At 37.2% G+C, this 20,773-nt stretch overlaps 1 protein-coding gene across 1 annotated transcript in view; it reads left to right on the top strand.

The window, feature by feature from the left end:
* LOC134537436 (serine/threonine-protein kinase Pak) overlaps positions 1-16,190 on the top strand; it is a 38,654-nt gene extending 22,464 nt beyond the window's left edge. The window contains exons 5-9 of the mRNA XM_063377865.1: positions 520-809; positions 897-1,083; positions 1,979-2,171; positions 4,039-4,373; positions 5,052-16,190. Coding sequence (XP_063233935.1) covers positions 520-809; positions 897-1,083; positions 1,979-2,171; positions 4,039-4,373; positions 5,052-5,135 — 1,089 coding nt within the window. The 3' untranslated portion in view covers positions 5,136-16,190. The remainder of the gene's footprint in view (positions 1-519; positions 810-896; positions 1,084-1,978; positions 2,172-4,038; positions 4,374-5,051) is intronic.
* The last annotated feature ends 4,583 nt before the right edge of the window (positions 16,191-20,773 follow it).

Consider the following 20,773-nt stretch of genomic DNA (forward strand, 5'->3'; position numbering starts at 1 on the left):
TCAGTTAAAAAAATTTTCAATGTTGCATAATGGATGTTGTACCGACTATTTAATTTCAGTAGGTTAAAATCAACATTTTATTTTATTTGCTGCATTCTTCTCATTTTATGAAGTGTTACAAAAACAACTGACTTTTCTTTCTGAAATATCTACACATCCTGCAAGAATGGGTACTGCTGTTTCTCTACCACACAATAATACATACCACGCCTCGTAGTGCGGTATTGCAGTAGCAATGCCTCCATTTGTCAGCTTCATCATAATGCGGCTTTAATTTTTGCTTCATTTATAGTGATAGTAAAATCTGTTACCATTTTGATGCTGGTATATTCTGGAAATACAATGCCACTTAACTTATTTTATCCTGGGTAACTATGCCCTTACCTTGCATATTAAAAAAGCTTGTACGATATTAAAATTTATTCTACTGTTTTAGTGAAACAATTGTTAAGAGGGTGATTCAGTTTGTAATCAGTGTGTGAACGCAGAGCACTCAGGTGTGTCGGCTGTGTGTCCCAGTACACGAAACCCATAGAGGAGGAAGCCCCGGCGCCCACCCCCTCCCGAACCACCACCACCGCCACCGCCACAACCACCACCACGAACGGCGTGGCGGCGGCCCCGCCGGCCGACAAGAACCGCAGCAACAACAACAACAACGGCAGCGTGAGCGGGATGGACCGCACGCCCAGCGACAAGGCGCGCAAGAAGAAGATGAGCGACGAGGAGATCCTGGAGCGACTGCGCACCATCGTGAGCGTGGGCGACCCCAACCGCAAGTACACCAAGATGGAGAAGATCGGCCAAGGGTGAGTGTGCCCCGTCTGCTGGCGAGCCTCGGGGGGTGGGAGTCCCGACCCTGGCGTGACCCGCCACGCGACCCCCGGCTGTTGCAGCGCCTCGGGCACGGTGTACACGGCCATCGAGACGTCGACGGGCATGGAGGTGGCCATCAAGCAGATGAACCTGTCGCAGCAGCCCAAGAAGGAGCTCATCATCAACGAGATCCTGGTCATGAGAGAGAACAAGCACCCCAACGTGGTCAACTACCTGGACAGCTACCTGGTGGGCGAGGAGCTGTGGGTGAGCGACCGGCAGGCCTGCACTTTAATACACTATCTTAACCATGTGTTCAGTGCATGGTATTCTTAACGAAGTCTTTTTGCAGTCACAAGCCAAAAAAAGCTCTGTCACACAATTTTTCACGCAGTCTTTAACAGTGCAAATGACTTCACAACTTCTTTCTTTCTTTGTCCTGTTCTCTGAGCATTTACATTTTTTTTTTCTTTAGGTTTAAACATGCTTTCATTTCTTTTTTCTCTTTTTTGGATCATTCGGATGTAAAAAAAATAAAGTTGAAAATTACTTTGAAACCATAACAATCATAACTTGGGGTTCAAATGATAATTTAAAAATGTCTCCATCAATGATATTACGAAGATTTCTTTGCAGTTCAAGCAGTTGGTAATTTCCATTATTTGTAGAGGCAGCCATGTTCTAAATCAAGTTTTTGTTCTAATCTGACTTTACCATGTTGGTGATATGTATATTTATTTATGATGTATTATATTCAAGAACGTTATTAAAACGGATGTTTAAGTTTGATATGTACAGTTGGCACATATAGCTAAGAAATGATTCATATTCAAAGTATTTAGCCTTATGAAAAGTGAAAAAGGTACTGGTGGATTTTTAGGTTATGAAAAACACTTATTTTTCAGTACTATCAGCTGAAATTTAAGAAGCACCCTACAGAAGTTTGCCGGTAACATGAGTGCTAGTTTTTATAGAAGGAACTGACAAAGAGTAGCTTACCGCTTCTTCTCTCTCACTCCAGCATGGACATAGATAAAAAATAAAATATAATAGACAAAAGGGAAAAAGGATATAAAATATATCAGTCTTCTCCTTTGTCTTTTTGTTAGTGCTGGGAATTAGGTGGTACAGTATGTAATATGTGACACGACTGCTGTGCCAGGTGGTGATGGAGTACCTGCCCGGGGGCTCGCTGACGGACGTCGTCACGGAGACGTGCATGGACGAGGGCCAGATCGCGTCGGTGTGCCGCGAGGTGCTCCAGGCTCTTGAGTTCCTGCACTGCAACCAGGTCATCCACCGGGACATCAAGTCGGACAACATCCTGCTGGGTCTGGACGGCAGCGTCAAGCTCAGTGAGTCGCCTCGTGTGCAACCAACATTATTACTTCTTAATTATTTGTGTGGGTTTGAAAGTCATATTTTGAAGGTTTTAACCCCAGTATAAAAGTAATCTTTTAACAAAATTTGCATGGCAATAGATATTTCATGTTAATAGTGATGTGACAAATATAAAAGAAACTATAAATAAAGTATACTTTCTTGATTTTAAGGATTTTTTTTCAGTAGTTGCAAATGTTTCTTGTTTGCTTATTTTCAACATACAGTAGAGTCCCGCTAATCCGAACTAATTGGGACCGAACCCTCTTCGGATTAGCGAAAATTCGGATTAGGTGGAATTTTCTTATATAATGCCATTTATGGTCTTTATGAGGCGTGGGCTATTTAACATCTGATGTGTCAAATATTAAAGATCAGACACAAAACTCACCTTTATTATTTAGCGTATTTAGCATAATATAATTACGTAAATATTTAAGTACTATGTACGTAATAATATTTTTTTTCTTTTTAATTGAAGGAGAAATATATAAATCATAATTTTCTTATGTACATAAAAAAAGAACTTGTTTTGCTTTACTTTTCAAGGTTCATAATTGTTATAAAAATATTTCTTTTTTCGTCCTAGCCCTGTTCGGATTAGGCGGATTTTCGGATTAGCGGGGTTCGGATTAGCGGGACTCTACTGTATCAATAAATTCTAGATTTTATATTGTCCTGTTAACTGAAATTTAGCACTGTGTGCAAGTTGAAAGATGGCTTATCACATTAGATCAGTTAATATTGTTACGACGCATCAAGCCCGTCTTTCAAGACATAGATGGCCTGGCGAAAATCCCACCGCCACCCTTTCCCCTTAACCTTAAGTGACCCATGGCATGCGGCATGCGTCATCGCCTGTGGCCTGTCGATCAACAACTGCCTCCAGGCATCTAGCACGTGCGTTAGGAGGGGCATCACATGCCTCATGTCTGACCTGTGATGGCGCAGTGCGAGAGGGTCCGGGCGGGGTTTTGGTAGCAGTAGCGAGTCTTGGGAGCCTACACCAAAGATACAGCATGTTCTGATAGAACGTCTCTATTAGTACTCCATTTTACAAGTTGACAATACCTAGGTCGCACAGTTGCTTCACATCTCACTAGATAGCTAGAGCACTACCTAGATCCTGTGGCTCAGCAGTATCTAGTACTGTTTGCAACTTTATATTTTTTTTGGGCAACAATTAAATTGATGCTCTACAACATTGCTAAAGGAGAAAATGTAAATATTGTTTATATAAGGTTTAATAAATAACAAAACTAATAAGGCAGTAGCAACACACTAAAACAGTTGTGATTTAAGTGTATTATATTGAAAAGTGCATTGAGCGTTCGTTATTTTTTTTATCGCAAGGGCACATGGACCCGACATGAAACGGTGTCCCAGGCCGTGACATCGCTGACGTGGGGTTCAAGACTCAAACCGCTTGTAGCGCCTTTACCAATATCTGATGTTGGTCGTGTCCCGCCTCTGTTGTGTTCTCGAGAGACTGGGAGAGTACAGCGTGCTGTGGCACCGAGCCGGCACTACCTGCGTCATGCAGTGACCGTAGGCGCTGATTAGTTTGTGCTGCAGGGGAGAGGAACTAAGACAGTTACAATCAGTAAATAATGATATGCGACATAATCAATAAAATGAACATTCACTAAAATATACCTGCTTGGGTGACTTTTTAATACTTTCGGCTGCAGTTAGTTTTAATGACATAACACAAGTTTTTAATATTGGTGCCCTAGCAACTTAACAAAAAAAGAAAAAAGAAAGAAAGGAAGGTGTACAGTGTAAGCTCTGAGCTCACATTCAGAGCGAGTACCAACTGAATGGGCATGCTTGTGTCTGCAGCTGACTTTGGCTTCTGCGCACAAATCTCGCCGGAGCAGTCGAAGCGCACGACCATGGTGGGCACGCCGTACTGGATGGCCCCCGAGGTGGTGACGCGCAAGCAGTACGGCCCCAAGGTGGACATCTGGTCGCTGGGCATCATGGCCATCGAGATGATCGAGGGGGAGCCGCCCTACTTGAACGAGAACCCTCTCCGGGCGCTGTACCTCATCGCCACCAACGGCAAGCCGGAGATCAAGGAGAAGGAGAAGCTGTCGCCTATCTTCCAGGACTTCCTGGACCAGTGCCTCGAGGTGGACGTGGACGATCGGTCCGCAGCGTCCGAGCTGCTCAAGGTCAGTCCTCCTCAACTGTGCCTTTATCATCATCATCCAGCTCGTGTTTTTGTTTGACAATATTATCTCAGACTGAGATGTCAACTTTATTGTTAGAGATGGGACAAACTCAAGCATGAGCCGAGTAGCTACAGCTCGACTAGAAAGTACTCGACAGTATTTTCCGTAAAATTTGAAACGTGTTTGACATGTGCAGTGAACTTAAAATTATGTACCGTGATTTTATCACATAATCGTAGCACATGATATGCTAAAAATAAAGTTTGAAATGTAGGGCTGCAACTGTAAGAAAAGCATAGTTATTTATTTAGTTTTTCATATCAAAATGTGTTGCATGGAAAGTACATTTTAAGTATAAAAAAGAATTCACAGAAGCACGAAGCATGCCAAATAGTTATATTAGCTAGTCATTCAACAATTTGTAAAAAAAAAAAGGGGGGGGGGGGGAGGGGCATTAATTTGACTTTTATTCAGACAAAACTGGAATGTAAGGATCAGCCTATCTCTAATTTGTCAGGTTATATTTTTTTTTATAAACAGACATCATAAATATTTTTTTTATAAACAGACAACATAAATTAACTGTCCTGTAACAATATGTTGAATTATCGAATAAAGTAACTTGTCGGGAGTTTATGTGGACCGTGCGCTGAAGCGTTTCTCCTGCTTGTTTCGCAGCACCCCTTCCTAAAGTTGGCGAGGCCGCTCGCCAGCCTGACTCCACTCATCATGGCCGCGAAGGAGGCTGCGAAGAGCCACTAGTCTCCGCCCCCGGGCCACAGTGTTCACGGCCGCCACAGCGTAGGCAGCTTGCGCTCGCAGGGACGACACCTCTGATCCACATCCCTCACCGCATGGCTCTTCGTTCTCGTTTCATTGCGTTCGCTTCATCTCTGTTGGATCGTTTTTCAAACAAACTACTTCTACCTGTCTAGTGCATAATTCTGTGAATGTACAGAAGACCCCTTGAAGAGATTGAAACTTGCTTGCATAAAATAACTGTACATCTTTTTAAAAATGGCTTTTGTTATTACCTATATTTGTTCAAATTTTAGGGGAACATTGTTTTTGTGAATTGGTACAGGTCATATTTTGGAGATGCTGCATCAATGACCAGAAAGCTTTCTACCTTGATGTTGAAATTGAATGCTGGGATGTAAGTTTGATCTTTTCCCATGTGGGTTATTCGGTTCTGTACTTTGTAGAGCAGAGGAGCGACTGTTCGAACCAACATGCAGCCGTACATTATAGAATAATGGAACATGCGCAAGAATACATTTACAAGTATGATCAGATCAGCATTCAATTGGTCAAAAAAATACAAATCAGGACTTAAAAATTAAATTCGCAGTGCAAGTTGGTAGCATTTTTTTTTGTTGATGTAATTATGTTTTTAATAGCATAGATTATATTTTGGAAGTAAATTGCATGACCAATTTACTTTCTGATAAGTGAGAGATATTTCCTAGAAATTACATATGTTAGGTTATAAAATTTGTGCAGTTCCCCCTCCCCCTTTACACCTATTTGTATTGAGAAAGATTAAATGCAGATCAGCTTTTATCTTTTTTGTAAAGCTTTTTCATTAAAGTGATGATTCTGAAATTATAATGCATAGCTCATTAGCATTCAGATATTTTGCCATAAATTGTTTTTTTTTCTAGTTTGCCATCCGAGTGAAGCCTGACCGAAAGGCGATAGTGTCAATTGCAGGGATTCTCGTAACCAGTGGTTATAGTTGTGTTGTTTTCAGAAGAGCAAAGCCTTACAAGATTCTGCTATGATACTGATAAACTGTAGAGATGTGGCTGATGACGAAGCAAGCCAGACTGTGGCCTTGGCCTGGTTGCAACCGGAGGTGATACTTGTCTTGTAACAGTAGTGCGAGCAGGTCGTGAACTCTGTGGTTCTTTTTCGGGCTGCACAGCGCGTGCTGGTGTCTGTGGTGATTTTCATTTTAATTGCATCGGTCTTGTTATAATTTGTCTTTATCTCATATACCATTATTCCTCTGATTAAGGTAAGAGTTATGTGCAAGATTAGAGCTCGTTAAAGCTGCTTCTCATCTTGTATGATAGGAAGGGACATTTATTTAGCGCATTTGCGATAATGTGAATTTTTTGTGTGAATTTCTGTAGTGTTTTGGGAAAAATGCAAAATTTTAATTTTTGTAAAATACTGAGAAAAGGTTGTAAAAAACTTGGACTGCAAAATTGATGTCAAACTGATTTTACATAAATTTAAATGATTTGGTTCCAAAAAATTGCAAGAAAACAGGGAAAAATATCTGATTTTGTTATTTTTCTAACTATTTTTTTGACTTATATGTAGTTAAGAATTGTTATGAGAAAGCATACTGTAAAGTAGTTGAACTCACATTTTTACCTCATCTTTGTCGTATTGTTCAACCCAAAACATTGCAGAAATGGTGCTTAACCATGCCTGATGGTGGTTAGTAAGTATGTATAAATAAAAACTCTGTTGTTAAACACAGTCGCTTCCACAAAACACAAGTCATTTAAAACTGTTTCCGCAGTGCAAACACTACACTTCAGTCATTGTTTCTGGTTTATAAGCAACTGCCGTAGGCCATTGTGTGGAGAAAGAAAAAGGCTTCACCCAGTTACCACATATAATCATGCAGACTTGGCCATAACCTGGTTCTTATCAGCCCGTATCATCTTTTGTTTAAAAACACTGCACCGTCACCAAAGATAATATGCTTCAACACTATGTGAATGCTAGCAGCCAGACACGGAAAGCTACCTAATTGATAGTTGGGTCGATATTTTGTTGATTTCTCTATTCTGTGTTTTGTTTATGACCAGCAACCAAATGACTAAGAAGTGCTTCTTCTGTATCTGTGATACCATGGATACTTTATTCTCATTTCCTGATCATGTTTGTTTACTTGTTAAAAGTTTTTGTTAGACAGTTGGGGACGTAAATAAAGAAAAGCAACCTGCGCTGTTATTGCAATGTACTGCCTGTTGGTGTTCATTACGCCTGTGATCGCGTCTTGGCCTTTTAAAGAAGTGAGAACTCAGGATGAATGGTTAAGAATCATTATAGAAATAGAAAACAATTTGTTAGGGAAAATGGGTGGTTCACTTACCAGTGGTTTTTTTTTTAATTAATTTTTTAATTAATTTTTTTATGTGATCATGATCCTGCTAGCTTAAGAGGTTAGGTATTTTTATTTATGCACCGACCACCTTTTTGATGTTAGTTCGTACCTATAGCAAATATCGCTCATGTTTGCCAGCACACATCTTGATCGTGTGCTGGTTCTCTGAACTACGATGGATACAGGTTTTTCTTGTACACTAAGCCTGTGATAACAAATCAGTAATATTTAACTGAAATACATTCTAAAAGCTTTAAAATTATCTTCAGTATTTGCCTATTTGGTATTTGGTTCCTTTTCACACAATTATGTTCACCTTCTACCAATTAAAATTTCCAAAATGTCAACATTTTGTATTCTTACCAAAAACATAGTTATGCCATTTTTATAGTATTATAATATATGTAGATATTTTGATGAACTGTGCATTAGTATGTACTGCTGGTACTATTGATTAGCTGTAGTGATGTCCAATTACATAATTCTATTGTCATTTTGAAAAGAAAGATGTAAATGTTTGGGTAAAAATTGATGTAAATGTGCAAAGTAACACCTCTGTCAGCAAAATAAAAATAATACCACTTTGTGCCATAAGTAAGAAAAAATGCATGTCTCTTAACGTTAGGTAGTCTTCTGCGATGGTAACTGTCACGGTTGCATGCAGTCCGCACACATGTTGGTACTTGTGCAGTTGTTTGCTTGAAGTGGAATGGAGATCTTCTTTTACAATGAGGGAGCCGTTTGTGCAATGAATCGACTTAAATCAAGAAGGTTTTCTGCCATTGTGCCCACCCTTACGACCTTCACCCGTTGGTGTTTTGTCTCTTGCTTTACTTTGTGATATGTATAATTTCTTCTTCTCTGCTGCATAGTTTAAAAGCAAAGAAGTTGAAACCGACATCCGCCTTGTTCACACAACTGCGGGTGGACACTTTCCAGCATCGACCCTCCCTGCTAGGGCTCAGTCTGCAGATATAACCCCCCTCTCTCTCTCTCTCCATCCATCACGACTGCCAAGTCCCAGATTATTACCTGAGAGTGAGTTGTACAAGTAATCTCACGTTGCTTTCCCATTGAATCCACCACTCAAACGTTTTTAACATTGCATCTGGATAAGGAAGGTTCTGCTACTTCCTTCACAAGACCAAGTAGCCTCGTACCATGTTGTCCCGAACATGTCGGAAAATTTTTTCTCAATTTACGAAGACAAATGCACACCAGACTTGAATGTGGGCATTTCAAGAATTGCAAGAAGAAAAAAAATACATACGCATGCACATACATGTACATTTACCGTAAATACAAATCTATTTTATTCTGCGTTTTTAACAAATTTTCTTGAATTTTACAAGGGTGTGAAATTGTGCATGCATAATAAGAACAAATTGATGAGTTGTAAGTTGGTTGTTTGCCGGGATAACATTGCAAGCAGTGAAGAGAGAATGAGCTGCAGTGATGGCGATAATGATAGTGACTGTAAATGTTAGATTAAAGTTTAAAATTTTCATTTAAATAAATATTTTTGCAATTTTTATGTGAAACCCTAACTTGTAAAATAATTTATATTTAAATTTTTAGTTAAGATGTGTAATCATGTGATCAGTAGGTTCACAAGAAGTATAGTACGTATATTATTTGAAAGCAAGTTTTTTTTCCCCCGAAAATCTTTTAAATTTTTTTCCCAAATGTTTAACTTAAAAGAAATATGTCGACTTATATGAAAGCCAACTTATACTCGGTACAATATGGTATTTTTTGTGAAGGTACAGATTTTTCATATATGTATGTAGTTCTTAATACTGAGAGCTCACCACGTCTTATATGCCGGAAACTTGTGTTATATGTTCGGTTCGATGTTAGGTATCATCTGAAGAAATTCTTCAAAATCAATATGTGTTTACCTTTTTTTTAATATGAGTTTAAAATATATATATATATATTTTTTAGAAGTACTATAGGCTTCTTGGTCATTTGTGACAGTATCTGTTGGTTCACTACTGAACAAAACATGCAGGCACGTTACCCAGGGTTCCTCGTAGCACTCGCCAAAACACTTTTCATTCTGGGTTGCTTCAGTTAATGAGATCACTAGTCATCCTGGTTCATTTGAAGAGCTCGTCAGGGCAGTGGAATGCACTCTTCATCCAGGCTTACTTCAAGCGCTGGTTACACTCAACATGTTGAGAAATATAGTATATTCTAACACAGTCATATAAATAAACATTATATTTTAAGAGCTGTTGCTGGAAATTTTTTTATTTAAATTTTTTGTGAATATAAACTATGTACATTTTTTTTTTTAAATTATTATACTGATATTACTGTGTAGAGTTTTGTTACTATATTTTCTTCTTGTGTACATATTTGCAATGACCAAAATTATTTTCTGTAATTTTTTGTTCAAGTTTGTACATGAATTTGTGTATTGGGCCATCAAAGAATTTGTTTTCTTTACTTTGTCATGACTTGATTTCTTCTTAGGTTTTTGTTTCAGTAAAAATATTTTGTTTATTTTAGTCATCGTAACAAATTGCTATTAGACTTTTCCACATGAGAATGGTGAACGAAGCTAAATGGGTCTTGCAAATGATAACCACGGCCTAACACTTAACTAACTTGATACATTTATGGTAAAATTTAAAGCATGTTGAATGAAATTTATGTTGTTACAGAAGTTTAAATACTCAATACGTACAAATATCTACAGACATTGCAGTTATAGTAGTTTTTTTTTGTCTGAAAATGAATTAAAGTTGGTGTGTTGTAGTCATCAAAAAGGAAAACTTGTATTATGAGGATTGTGTGGTTGCAAGGGAAGAAAACCACACCAGTTAATGAAGATTTACTTTGTAAACATAGAGCTCCTTCTAGCAAAAGTGATGTGTTGAGGCAACATCAAGTCATCTGCTGTAGCATTCAAGAGTCATGGTTTCATGAGTGCATTAGTCTGGTGCTTAGTTAGTGCTTGCAGTTTTTAATAAAAATATGTTATACGAGTCCCGCTTTTATATTTATTAAGTTTTTATATTTTTATTACTTTTTGTTTAAAAAATATAGTAGTTCCTAAAGCTTTATTTTATAGTAATAAAGCGTTCAAATGAAACAGTTAATGCTTTAATTGTATGACATTTTAATTGTATATGTATTTTGTTCATTTGTAATTTTTACCACCTTTAAGGACTTCATTAATTGCTTTGCTGTTATATATAATTTACAGTTATAATTTTTGATAACCATAAAATTAACGTATTTTTGGACGTAACATTTAAATTTTGTGTTAATTACTTACTGGCAAGTTGACTTTCACCAGTGAATTAGTTAATATTTAACATTAGTTTTCAGTATTTTGTTGTTTTGTGGGGAAGACTTTTATGATATATGCATGTATGTTCTTTCCCAAATATTAACGTATTCTCGAATTGTAGTTTCACTAAAACTGTAATCAACTTAATTAATATCACAATGTGGATTATTTTTGTTTACATAAGGCATAATCATAAGCTTCAAAATGTTCTTAATAACAGTGCATATTGCCTTATTTTCTGCTCTTAATTTTTTGAGGTACGGTTATCGCTCGTGACACGTGCTTCATCAGGTTGCTGGTTAGTCGAGGTTCAAGTTGCATGTGCAAACTCCTCATATTGTCATCTGTTTCACAGTTGCCTTGTTCAGCGGGTGTTCAGAATTGCTGTCTGTACTGTTGTCTCTAGTTACGCTAGGAGAGAAAACCTAGTCAATACAGTTGTACATATCTTCCCCACTCGCTTCTTACTGCTGTTCAAGGGCTTGCAGAGGACTAGTAAATTAAACTGTTACTTACAGACATACTGCACTATGTATTTGCATTTTGACAACACTTCTCCGCATACTTATATCACATGTCCCTCAGTTCATTTACGAGTAGCGTTGGTCGGATTCATGTCAAAAGTCTAATTCATGGTACTTAACCGTATTTTTGTTAAATTTTGATTTGTGGCATGTGCAACAAGAAGAAAATTACATACCACTATTTCACCAACACTTAGCATTGAAGTCTCATAGTTACTTTCTCACCATTTACATAGTTTTCTTAAAGAACTGTTTATTTAACATTATTAAATTGCCATCAAAATATTTATCCCGCTGTCTATGTTTAAAAACATTGCTAAGTGACACAATTTTGGAATGCTGTCAGTTTTATGTTATAGATTTTGTAACTCATCAAACTCAAAAAGAAAATATGTTAATGTCTCGAGTGTATTGTTTTTCTACTACAGCATCAATCAATAGTACCAAAGTTTGGCAAAAATGTAGCAGCACGAAAGTGATACATTTAGTAGCTTCATATTTTTAATGATCTAGTCAAAATGCAGAACATTCTTGTTTCTGGTCATAAAAGATGTGTTTTTTTAATGGCAGAAAATGTGGAAAAATTAGAGCTCATTTTTCTTTTAATTGTTTACACTTTTTGTTTCGGTAATCATATGGTTTATGCATTGTTTTTTTTAACAAATCTATTCATTGGTGTTAAAAAAATGTTGAGTAAATTCATAAGGGCTCTACTAAAACTAACCAAGTGTGGACAAAACTTGTCTGTAATATTACTGAATTTGGATCAGCTCAACACAACCAAAATATTTGCACTATTTTCCATCTCTAGTTATTTTTATATGGATATAATTTCTTATGATAATCATTAAAATATTAGTTATTATGTATCTGAATGTATTCTCATTGCAATTTATATTGTAAAGGACTGAAAAATATCACTGCGTGTGTGAAAGTAGTCGGGATGATAAGTTTCAAGCTTTAATCGAAGTTGCTTTCCTTGGCTCCAGATGTGGTACATTCACTGTGTCTTCCTTCACGCACTGTCAGTTTGTTGGGTTGGCACTGGAATCTTCTCACAAATTACCAAAACTAGCTCCCATAAGTGATGGTCAGGGTGCTTCTTACATTAAAGTGTTTTCCGCTTTTGAGACAGCAACCTTGTTCTTCAAGTTTAAAATTCATAGCAAAGTTTGTGCATGGATCCTCATATAGTTTGAAGTTTTTATTTTGCTGGTTTTTAGTTACATTTGAGTGAAAAATAATATATGTATATATATATATATATGGCTTTGTAGGACATCAACAACTATTATGTGTTTGTTTTCTTTTCTAATTTACCTAGTTGAACTGCTGAGATTTATCACATAAATAAGCCGCTGCTTTTACCTATGATTTTATTGCAGCTGTATTTATGGTATTTGTTGTAATAATACACATGTTAACAATAACCACCATTATAAATTATTTTAATCAATTTAAAATGTGTTGTGATATTGCAGTAATATGTACATTTTATTTAAAAAAAAAAAAAAAATTGTATAGTATTTTGATTTTGTTAATCTGTATAGTTTCAATTTTCATCCATTTTAAAAGGTTGTGATTTGTGAGCTGACTTAATATAATTATTAAGTATGCATACTACCAATCACTTGATCAGTTTGATCTATCGGTGAAACAGATTTCTTTGATAATTCATTTGAAAACTGAAGAATGACTTTAAAAAAACACAAATGTTTGATTCTCACTTGTCTGTCTTCAGAGTATGAAAACTTAAAAAAAAAAAAAAAGTAATGTTTCCTATTGGAACATGATGCGTACATACATATGTGCATTACTCCTGAAATATTGATGTGTATGTATGTTTTACATTGATAATTATTATTTCCAACCCATCCATCACTCTGAATGCGCACAAAGATATCAGTTCACATCGGACACCATTAAGAATTCAAGCTACGCACATTTACTGTCAACTGAAGTGCACAAAATTGGTATTAAGAGTTTGGCTGTTTTTTTGTTTGATTTGTTTTTAACCTTAGAAACAGAGCCTTAAAATGCTTAGTTTGTTTTTATGTATTAGTAAAACTCTGATTAGGAAAGATGTTAATAATAGTATTTTGTTTCCTGTAGTTAGTTATATAATTTTAGCTGGCACTATATGACGTGTGAAATGTGGAACAACATTGTTACGAAATTCACGTTTATTAGCTAATGTCTCAGTTGGATTGACATTGTCTGTGATTTATAATAACAGGCAGTGTTGACACATTCGACCATTTTCTGAACAAAGTTAGTTAGCCTAGGGGGGGAAAAAAGTAACAGTGTTGATCAGAAAAATGCAGCAGTTAGCCGTTACTTATGGAAGTTGTCAGCGCTTTAAGGCAGATGTGGAAATGGTGTGTGAGTAAGCATATTCCATATTGTAAAGTTTTACCCTAAGAGAGAGAGAGGAGAGCTCTCGTATACATGCTGTCGTGTGTGTATGCGACTGGGTGAACCTAAACATCATTTCCCGTGTAGTTATCGTGGGTCATTCTGAGTATAAAAAATTTGCAGAAGAAGACTTTAGGGAAGAATGAGACTTATTGAGAAATGAATTGAGAATTTTACAAGAAAAAGGAGATGGCTAGAAGAGCGTGAAGTGGGGGAAAAGCTCTGGGCAATGTTGGTGATCCTGGAGACAGTTGTGGCAACACTTCAGTATCAGCCTGTAACAACCTCTTTTCATCAAGGTAAATCCTGTTTTCATTTTAATCTTCTCATCACCGAATTTTATTTGCAATGCAGTCATTTATGCCTTTGAAGTAATTTATTATGAAAAAATATATTAGACAGTATTCATGGTAGTGAATTTGCAGTTCTCATTACAATGAAGTTCTATGCATAAGTTTTGTGAGTTATTTTTAAGGCCATAATTTTAAGTGTTTTGCAAACTCTGTTGTATTATAATTGTGGACATCTGCAATATGTGTTACAGAATTAATGATTTCAGGCTATAGTTGGGTATTTTTTAAATGCAATATTAGAATATCGGCAATGTGCTGAATAACTTGGCTTATGTATTATGTTGGTTAATTAATGAATAATTGCAGAACTCTGCTTATAGTTTATGAAAGTGTGTTCTGTGTGTTGAAGAAAGGCAGGTAGAGCAGACCACACCAGTTTGGCAGTGGCAAACTAGAATGTTGGTCAGATAACAACTTGTGCTGTCGTTAGGGAATGTTGGTGCTGTGAGGTGCTTGTGTTGGCCAGCCTGAGGAGGACTCTGTGTCGGAAACCTGGATCGTTTTTTGGCCAGGCTGCTTGGATCGTGACAATAATAGGAATGCATCTGTTACTTTCAGCAGTTATTTTTTGCTCCCTGAATAATTTGTCTAATGCCGTGGGAGAGATTTTTAAATATTTTTTTTCTTCTTGTTGGTTGTCGCTAATCTTTCTCCCGGAGGTTGTGTGTGACATTGCAGTGTGTGTTTCATTATAGAATACCAAGAACAGTATTTTGTTGAAGCTGGCAGAGCAGCAAACTGGGTCTCTAGTTTCCAACCCTGTGGTGACGACGTGCCTGAAAGCAGGATTCCCTGCTTGATTGCTTGCAAGTGTACTGCGTGCATTGTTAGTCATCAGACAAGCTAATGTTATAATGTTAACCCAACAGTAACTGTGTGTATCTAAGGGGGTATTTTTTTTTTGAGGAGGGGGGTGGGAGGGGGTAGTGTGAGAGAGTGTGAAGTAGTCTGTTAGCTCGAGACGCTCGCTGTTGCCACCTTGCGGATGTTGGCCGTTCTTCTAGTTGTGTGCTCAAACTTCGTGCTGCCTTTCTTTGTGGCAAAGGCATAAGAGAAGTTCCTATAGTGACATACAGTTTTTGGCATGATGTCACGGACTGCCGTTGTAACTTGTCACTTCAAGTGCTTCGTTGGCGTAATACATACCTCTAATAAACTTCTGTAGATGTAATTCCTAGTAAACACATTATTTAGATATATTAACAGTTTTGTAGTTGATTATTTATTAATTTAATATTCATACGGATAAACTATTATCCTCTTTAGTTTTTAATAATGTGTAAAGTATTTCTCTTGTTTGTAGTAAATCAAATTATAAAATATTTTGCACCTTTTAATCTTTGATTTCCTGCATTTTTGCCACTCTTACCTGTGATCCTAATCAGTGCTTGTACAGTGAAAATTTCTTTTTATCCAATTTTCTTTCAATTTCCCTGCATTCTCCCTTGTTTTCCTTATCCCTTGAAAAGCCTAAAGAAATGGTTTTATAATATTACCAGGTATAAATGTGTATCGACATATATAACTTAAGCTTAAGGTATGTTGAATTTTCAGTTTTACATATGTTCAGTTAAAATTTGAGTTGGCGCGCGGCTTGACAAAACGTTTTTGCGGTAATTGTGGCATTTGGTGTCGAGTCCAATGTTTGCAGTGGCGACAGCAGCTGATGACTTTCATATGTACATATTTTTTTTCTCTTGTACGTTATCTCGAGTGCCTGCCTGCCGGGGATTTGCTTGACTAGTTGTTACTGTTTGTGTCGGAGGATCTCTGTGACCGAGCGTTCGCTTCCCTGTCCTTCCGGCCAGCAACGCCCTTCTACCAAACTGTATAACGTGCTGGTTCACACGGGTACAGGGACCGTGTGGCAGGCAGAGTCTTTGTGGCACATGCTGCCGTTGGGAATGCAGAGTGCCGGAAGTCTCGGAGCATTCTCCGATACGAGCAAGTCTCTTGTACAGTTTGCGAGACTGATGGAATGTAATCTTGTTAATAAGTGGGTTATAATGTGTCCCAAGATTTTTTGTAAGTACATTGAATATGATGCAGTAAAAAAAAATTGGAAAACATAAATATACTAAATTACTATATAAATAATTTGGTAATTTTTTTTTCCCCCTTACCTTGACTTAACATTAAAATGGTTCATCGTTCGTTGTAAACATTAGTAACTCTGGGATAGCTACAATAATCCAAGAAAAACACAACATGATCTCTCAGAGAATGGATGTGTTGTTTAATATATAGTTTCACATTGTAAAAGTCATGTCACTCTGGTTTGGTGTTGCAGTGTATGTAGTTGGTAAGCAATCTTTATGAATGAAAAAAAAAATGCATAATTTTCACTGACATGACATAGATAGCACCTAAATATACACACACACATTAGATAGACCCTGAAGCTTGCATGGGCTTATAAGGTAAGCAAGTATGTTGTGACCATGTTAGGCCCAAGATGTGTATTGTATTAAAAAAAAAATTGCACTGAATTCAATGCAGTTGCAGTTAGAACACAGCTAAGGCTCAAAGAAATCTTGCATGAGGTTGGTAATGAAGTGACTGCATGGGTCGGAAATGAGTATAGTAATGTATTGAAAAGTTATTCATGTGAGCAATGTAAAGTTTATGCAATGTTATAGGTACATATCTGAAATCTTTGTACTTTCTGGGCACTGTTAAAGTAACATTGAGCAGACAACAAGCCAAAGAGCTCAAATCCATATCCATGCCATGCCTGATGGAGAGATGGGCAATCGCTGATGATGGAAATGCCCTTTGGAGCAGCCTGTGGGTCCGAGGTCAGCTGCAAGTTCAAATGTAACTTTCTGGAAGCTTAGGGAAGGGCGGTTCAGATCGGACCAATGTGGTGTAGTCATTGAATTACAAGCAAGTTGGATGACCCACAGGGCTACCTTGCTAATTGGCTCACTTGGTTTCCCGCTGAATTGTATTTAAAATTCCCTATGAATAAGGGTTATCGTTTTGAATTTACCTTCATCGCAACACATAGCCTTGCTTGCTTTATGTGAATAAAAAGTATTTGCACTTTCTCAGGTCTAAAGGGAGCTTTCTCCAAGTTAAAAAATGTTTCTTCGATGCTTTCTATGCATTTCCTTTGCAACAGTAAATTGGCAGAAGATCAATGGGTTCATCAGAAATACGTAAGGTACCTACAGAGGAAGAGATAACGGTACAGAAAGGAAGGTTGGAAAGAGTAAAATACAGAATGGTATGATACTTCTGGATTCTTTAGTAACCCAATGGTGTAGAAGAATAGTTGGATAAAAATCATTAAAAATATTAAATATAAAAAATGCTGTTGCTACAGAACACACTAGTAGAAGGGGCATCTTAATGATATGTGGGCAAGTGATTCCAGACACCTTAATTTCCACTAATAATATCTTGCATATACTATATAAGAGCTACTGATATTTTAAATATGAAGTATTTTGCCAAATTTTGTTTCAGTATTACGTAATAACCCAACAATAACCGAGGTAACTAACCCAATATAACCAAACTTTATTACGAATGATATGAGAGTATTTGTAATGTAGGTAGCCTAAACTAAATAGTTAAAAAGGTAAACTACTTGAATCTTGACACATCACTCAGTAATTAATTTTTAAAAAAAATTAAAAGCAATTTTGGAACTATAAGTAATTTTTTCCTTCAGAGAAGTGCCTTCCAGATTTACCTTGACATGATGCTAATAATTACTTATTATATACTCCTTTGCAGTGGCGTGCCCAGGATTTTGCTCTGGGGGGGGGGGGGGGGGGGTCAGGCAGAAGGCTAGGGCCTTTCCGGGGGGCCTGGGGGGTATGAAATACCAGTGTTGTTAAGTAACGTATTACAAGTAATCGGATTACTTGTAACGATTACTTTTCAAGTAATTTATACTTGTAACGAATTACATTTAAAAATGTAATTCGTACTTGTAATTGGAATACATAAAATTAATTGTAATCGATACATTAAGGTAATCGATACTTTATATTTACTTGCCGTTACTTTTATTCTCGGAACGTATAATGAATACAATTAAGAACAAGATCATACACTTTTGTATTAGTAAAGTTCATAAGTTTACGCCTGTAGTGCTACGATCGTATGCACAACGTCTATGATCAAAAATGAAGATCCATAGTGACTTGCAATGTCTCCAACATTACCCTATCCTAAAATCTGCATTTTTAAAATTTAACACATCGCTACCGTCAAGTGCTTCCATTGAGCGTCTTTTTAGTGTTGGTAAAGGGAATCTATCTGATGAGAACTTTAAAATGCAATTGTTTCGTGAGGTCAATTCCAAAATTTAAAGTGTGTTACTTTTATTACAGGTAGCTACTTGTATGAAGTCTTTTGATGTTATTCAAGCAAGTTTGTACTCAAATATTATTCATTTAATTAAAGATAATAAATTTAATCATTACATGAAATCATTTTTTTAACAAAACATATATGTATGTATGTTTATTAATGTAACAAAGTGTAAAAAAATTTAATCGTAGGTCAGTTTTAAAATGGTAGCGGAAAGTAATTGTAATTTTACTGATTACTTCTATATAAAGTAATTTTTACTTGTAATTAGTTACATTATCACCACAGTAATTGTAATTGAGCCCAATTACTTTTTCCGAGTACTTTTAACAACTCTGTGGAATACCCCCCAGCTAGGCGGTGGCCCGGCGGTCCTCCCCCGGGAAAATTTTGAAAAATACGTGTTCAATATTACTGATTTAGGCTATCTAAAAATACTGTTTAATTAAACATTTATGCTTGTGTCATTGAATTTATTTTAATATCATACTAAATATTATTTTTTTTCATTTTATGAATTTAATATTAAAATATTTTTAGACCGGGGGGGGGAGTTCCGGTTCCGATCGTACTCCGCCCCCCCCCCCCCCCCCCCCCCCCCCCTCGCCACACCATTTCCTTCACCACTAGGCAGCCACTGCACCTTTGGTGCTAAAACATTACTGTTTAACCTCAAATAAAATTCAACAGATATATATATATATTTATTTATTGTGTGGCTACAATGATATATCGATAGATCGAAAATATCAATATTACATGTACAGATTATTAATAATATTGAATCAATATTTTATTTCCAATTTTAATATTTTTTATAAGATTATATCGAATTTAAATAAAATAATATTTTTCAATTAAAAAACATAATTATTAGAAGTATCTGTATATAAATTTGACAAAAAATAGTCAAACAAAAAAGCTAGGATAGCTGAAAAATAAATGCTTCTGAGTTAGACAAAAAATTGGATTATATTTATGTTAGTTTAATTTGATTTTAATAAAATTACCAGCAAAATCAAAGACAACTAAGTAATTTTGCAATTGTTTAATTTTCATTATCTTTTCAATGCCTTTTTCTTCTTTTTCGCTTAATAGTTTCAGATGTCTAAAACAATAACAATTTATAAATATTACTTAAAAATAAAATAAAAAATTAGGCCGGAGAAAAAATCTAGACACAAAGAGAATATTAAAATAAATGGCAAAAATAAAATTAATGTATTTACTTTTGCTGGAAGAAATAAACTTGTATTAGGTTTGACGCCGACCGCCAATGCTCCTCTGTCGCATAGACCGCTATGCCTCATCAACGTCTCGCAAAAGCGTGTGCACCGAACGCGCCCGTGCGCGCAGCAAAGTGCAGTTCGTGCGACGAGGCGAACGCCATACAACGAGTGCTACACCGGCGCAAGGATCCGGCCGGGTGTGGCATATCCTTCCGCCGCACTACAACAAATCGTTATAATTATGTTTTTCCACAGGATTTTATTAAACATTATTTTTTATTAATTAATAATTAAGTCTTTGCAAAATCATGTTTCAATGTGCGATTTGTCCCGAACCTGGCCGGTTCAGTTTCCCGCGAAATTCACACGTTTCCGCGGGAGGGCTGGCGGGGGAGGGGGGTCGTGCGCGGCGACACCGCCAGTGTCCTCCGAGAGCTCAACCAGGCCGGCAGCCTGCGCGCAACGCGGAACCTTCAACCTTTGCATTCACCGACATGTAGTTTTCCATAGTGTAATTTCTTTTCAACCTTTTGTACAGTTCCGCGGTCGGCCTAAATTTACCATGAGGTACTTAACTTAATTCAATCAGTGCTCCGAGATGAGTGTTTTACGTCATACGTAAGTACTGTGGGGAGAGTATGTGGTGTTACGTCGGCGCTTCACGCCCAACCTAGCCTACAGGCTACTTAGTTTTGGCCCGCACGGGGCAGCCAGCAGGCGACACGTGCCATCCAACTTAATAACGATTCAGTCCCTGGGACACACCTAGACACCACGTAGAGTCGCCGGAGACACGGGCCTACGTGTTGCTAGCCCAGTTTATCCAGAGCTAGGTATTAATGTAGTGTATTGTGCTTCAAAATATCGTGTGCCATGTCAGAGTGTCTTTTGTAACTTTCGCGTCACGTATACGAGTCTGCCCCTCACGCGCATAAGAATCGTGAGCCGCCACTGAGGAAGTGAGCTGCGCGTGTGACTAGTCGCGTCGGGCAAACCGTTACGGCCAGAACGGGCAGCACCATGTATTGGGCTGTGCTGTATTAAATTCACCAACTATCTGAAGAGGTTTTGTGTTATTATTCAGGCGTCCCGAGTGGCCTCAACAGCTCGGGGGGCCCTACT

The sequence above is a fragment of the Bacillus rossius genome, chromosome 12 (assembly GCF_032445375.1).
Source record: "Bacillus rossius redtenbacheri isolate Brsri chromosome 12, Brsri_v3, whole genome shotgun sequence".
Lineage (NCBI taxonomy): Eukaryota > Metazoa > Arthropoda > Insecta > Phasmatodea > Bacillidae > Bacillus > Bacillus rossius.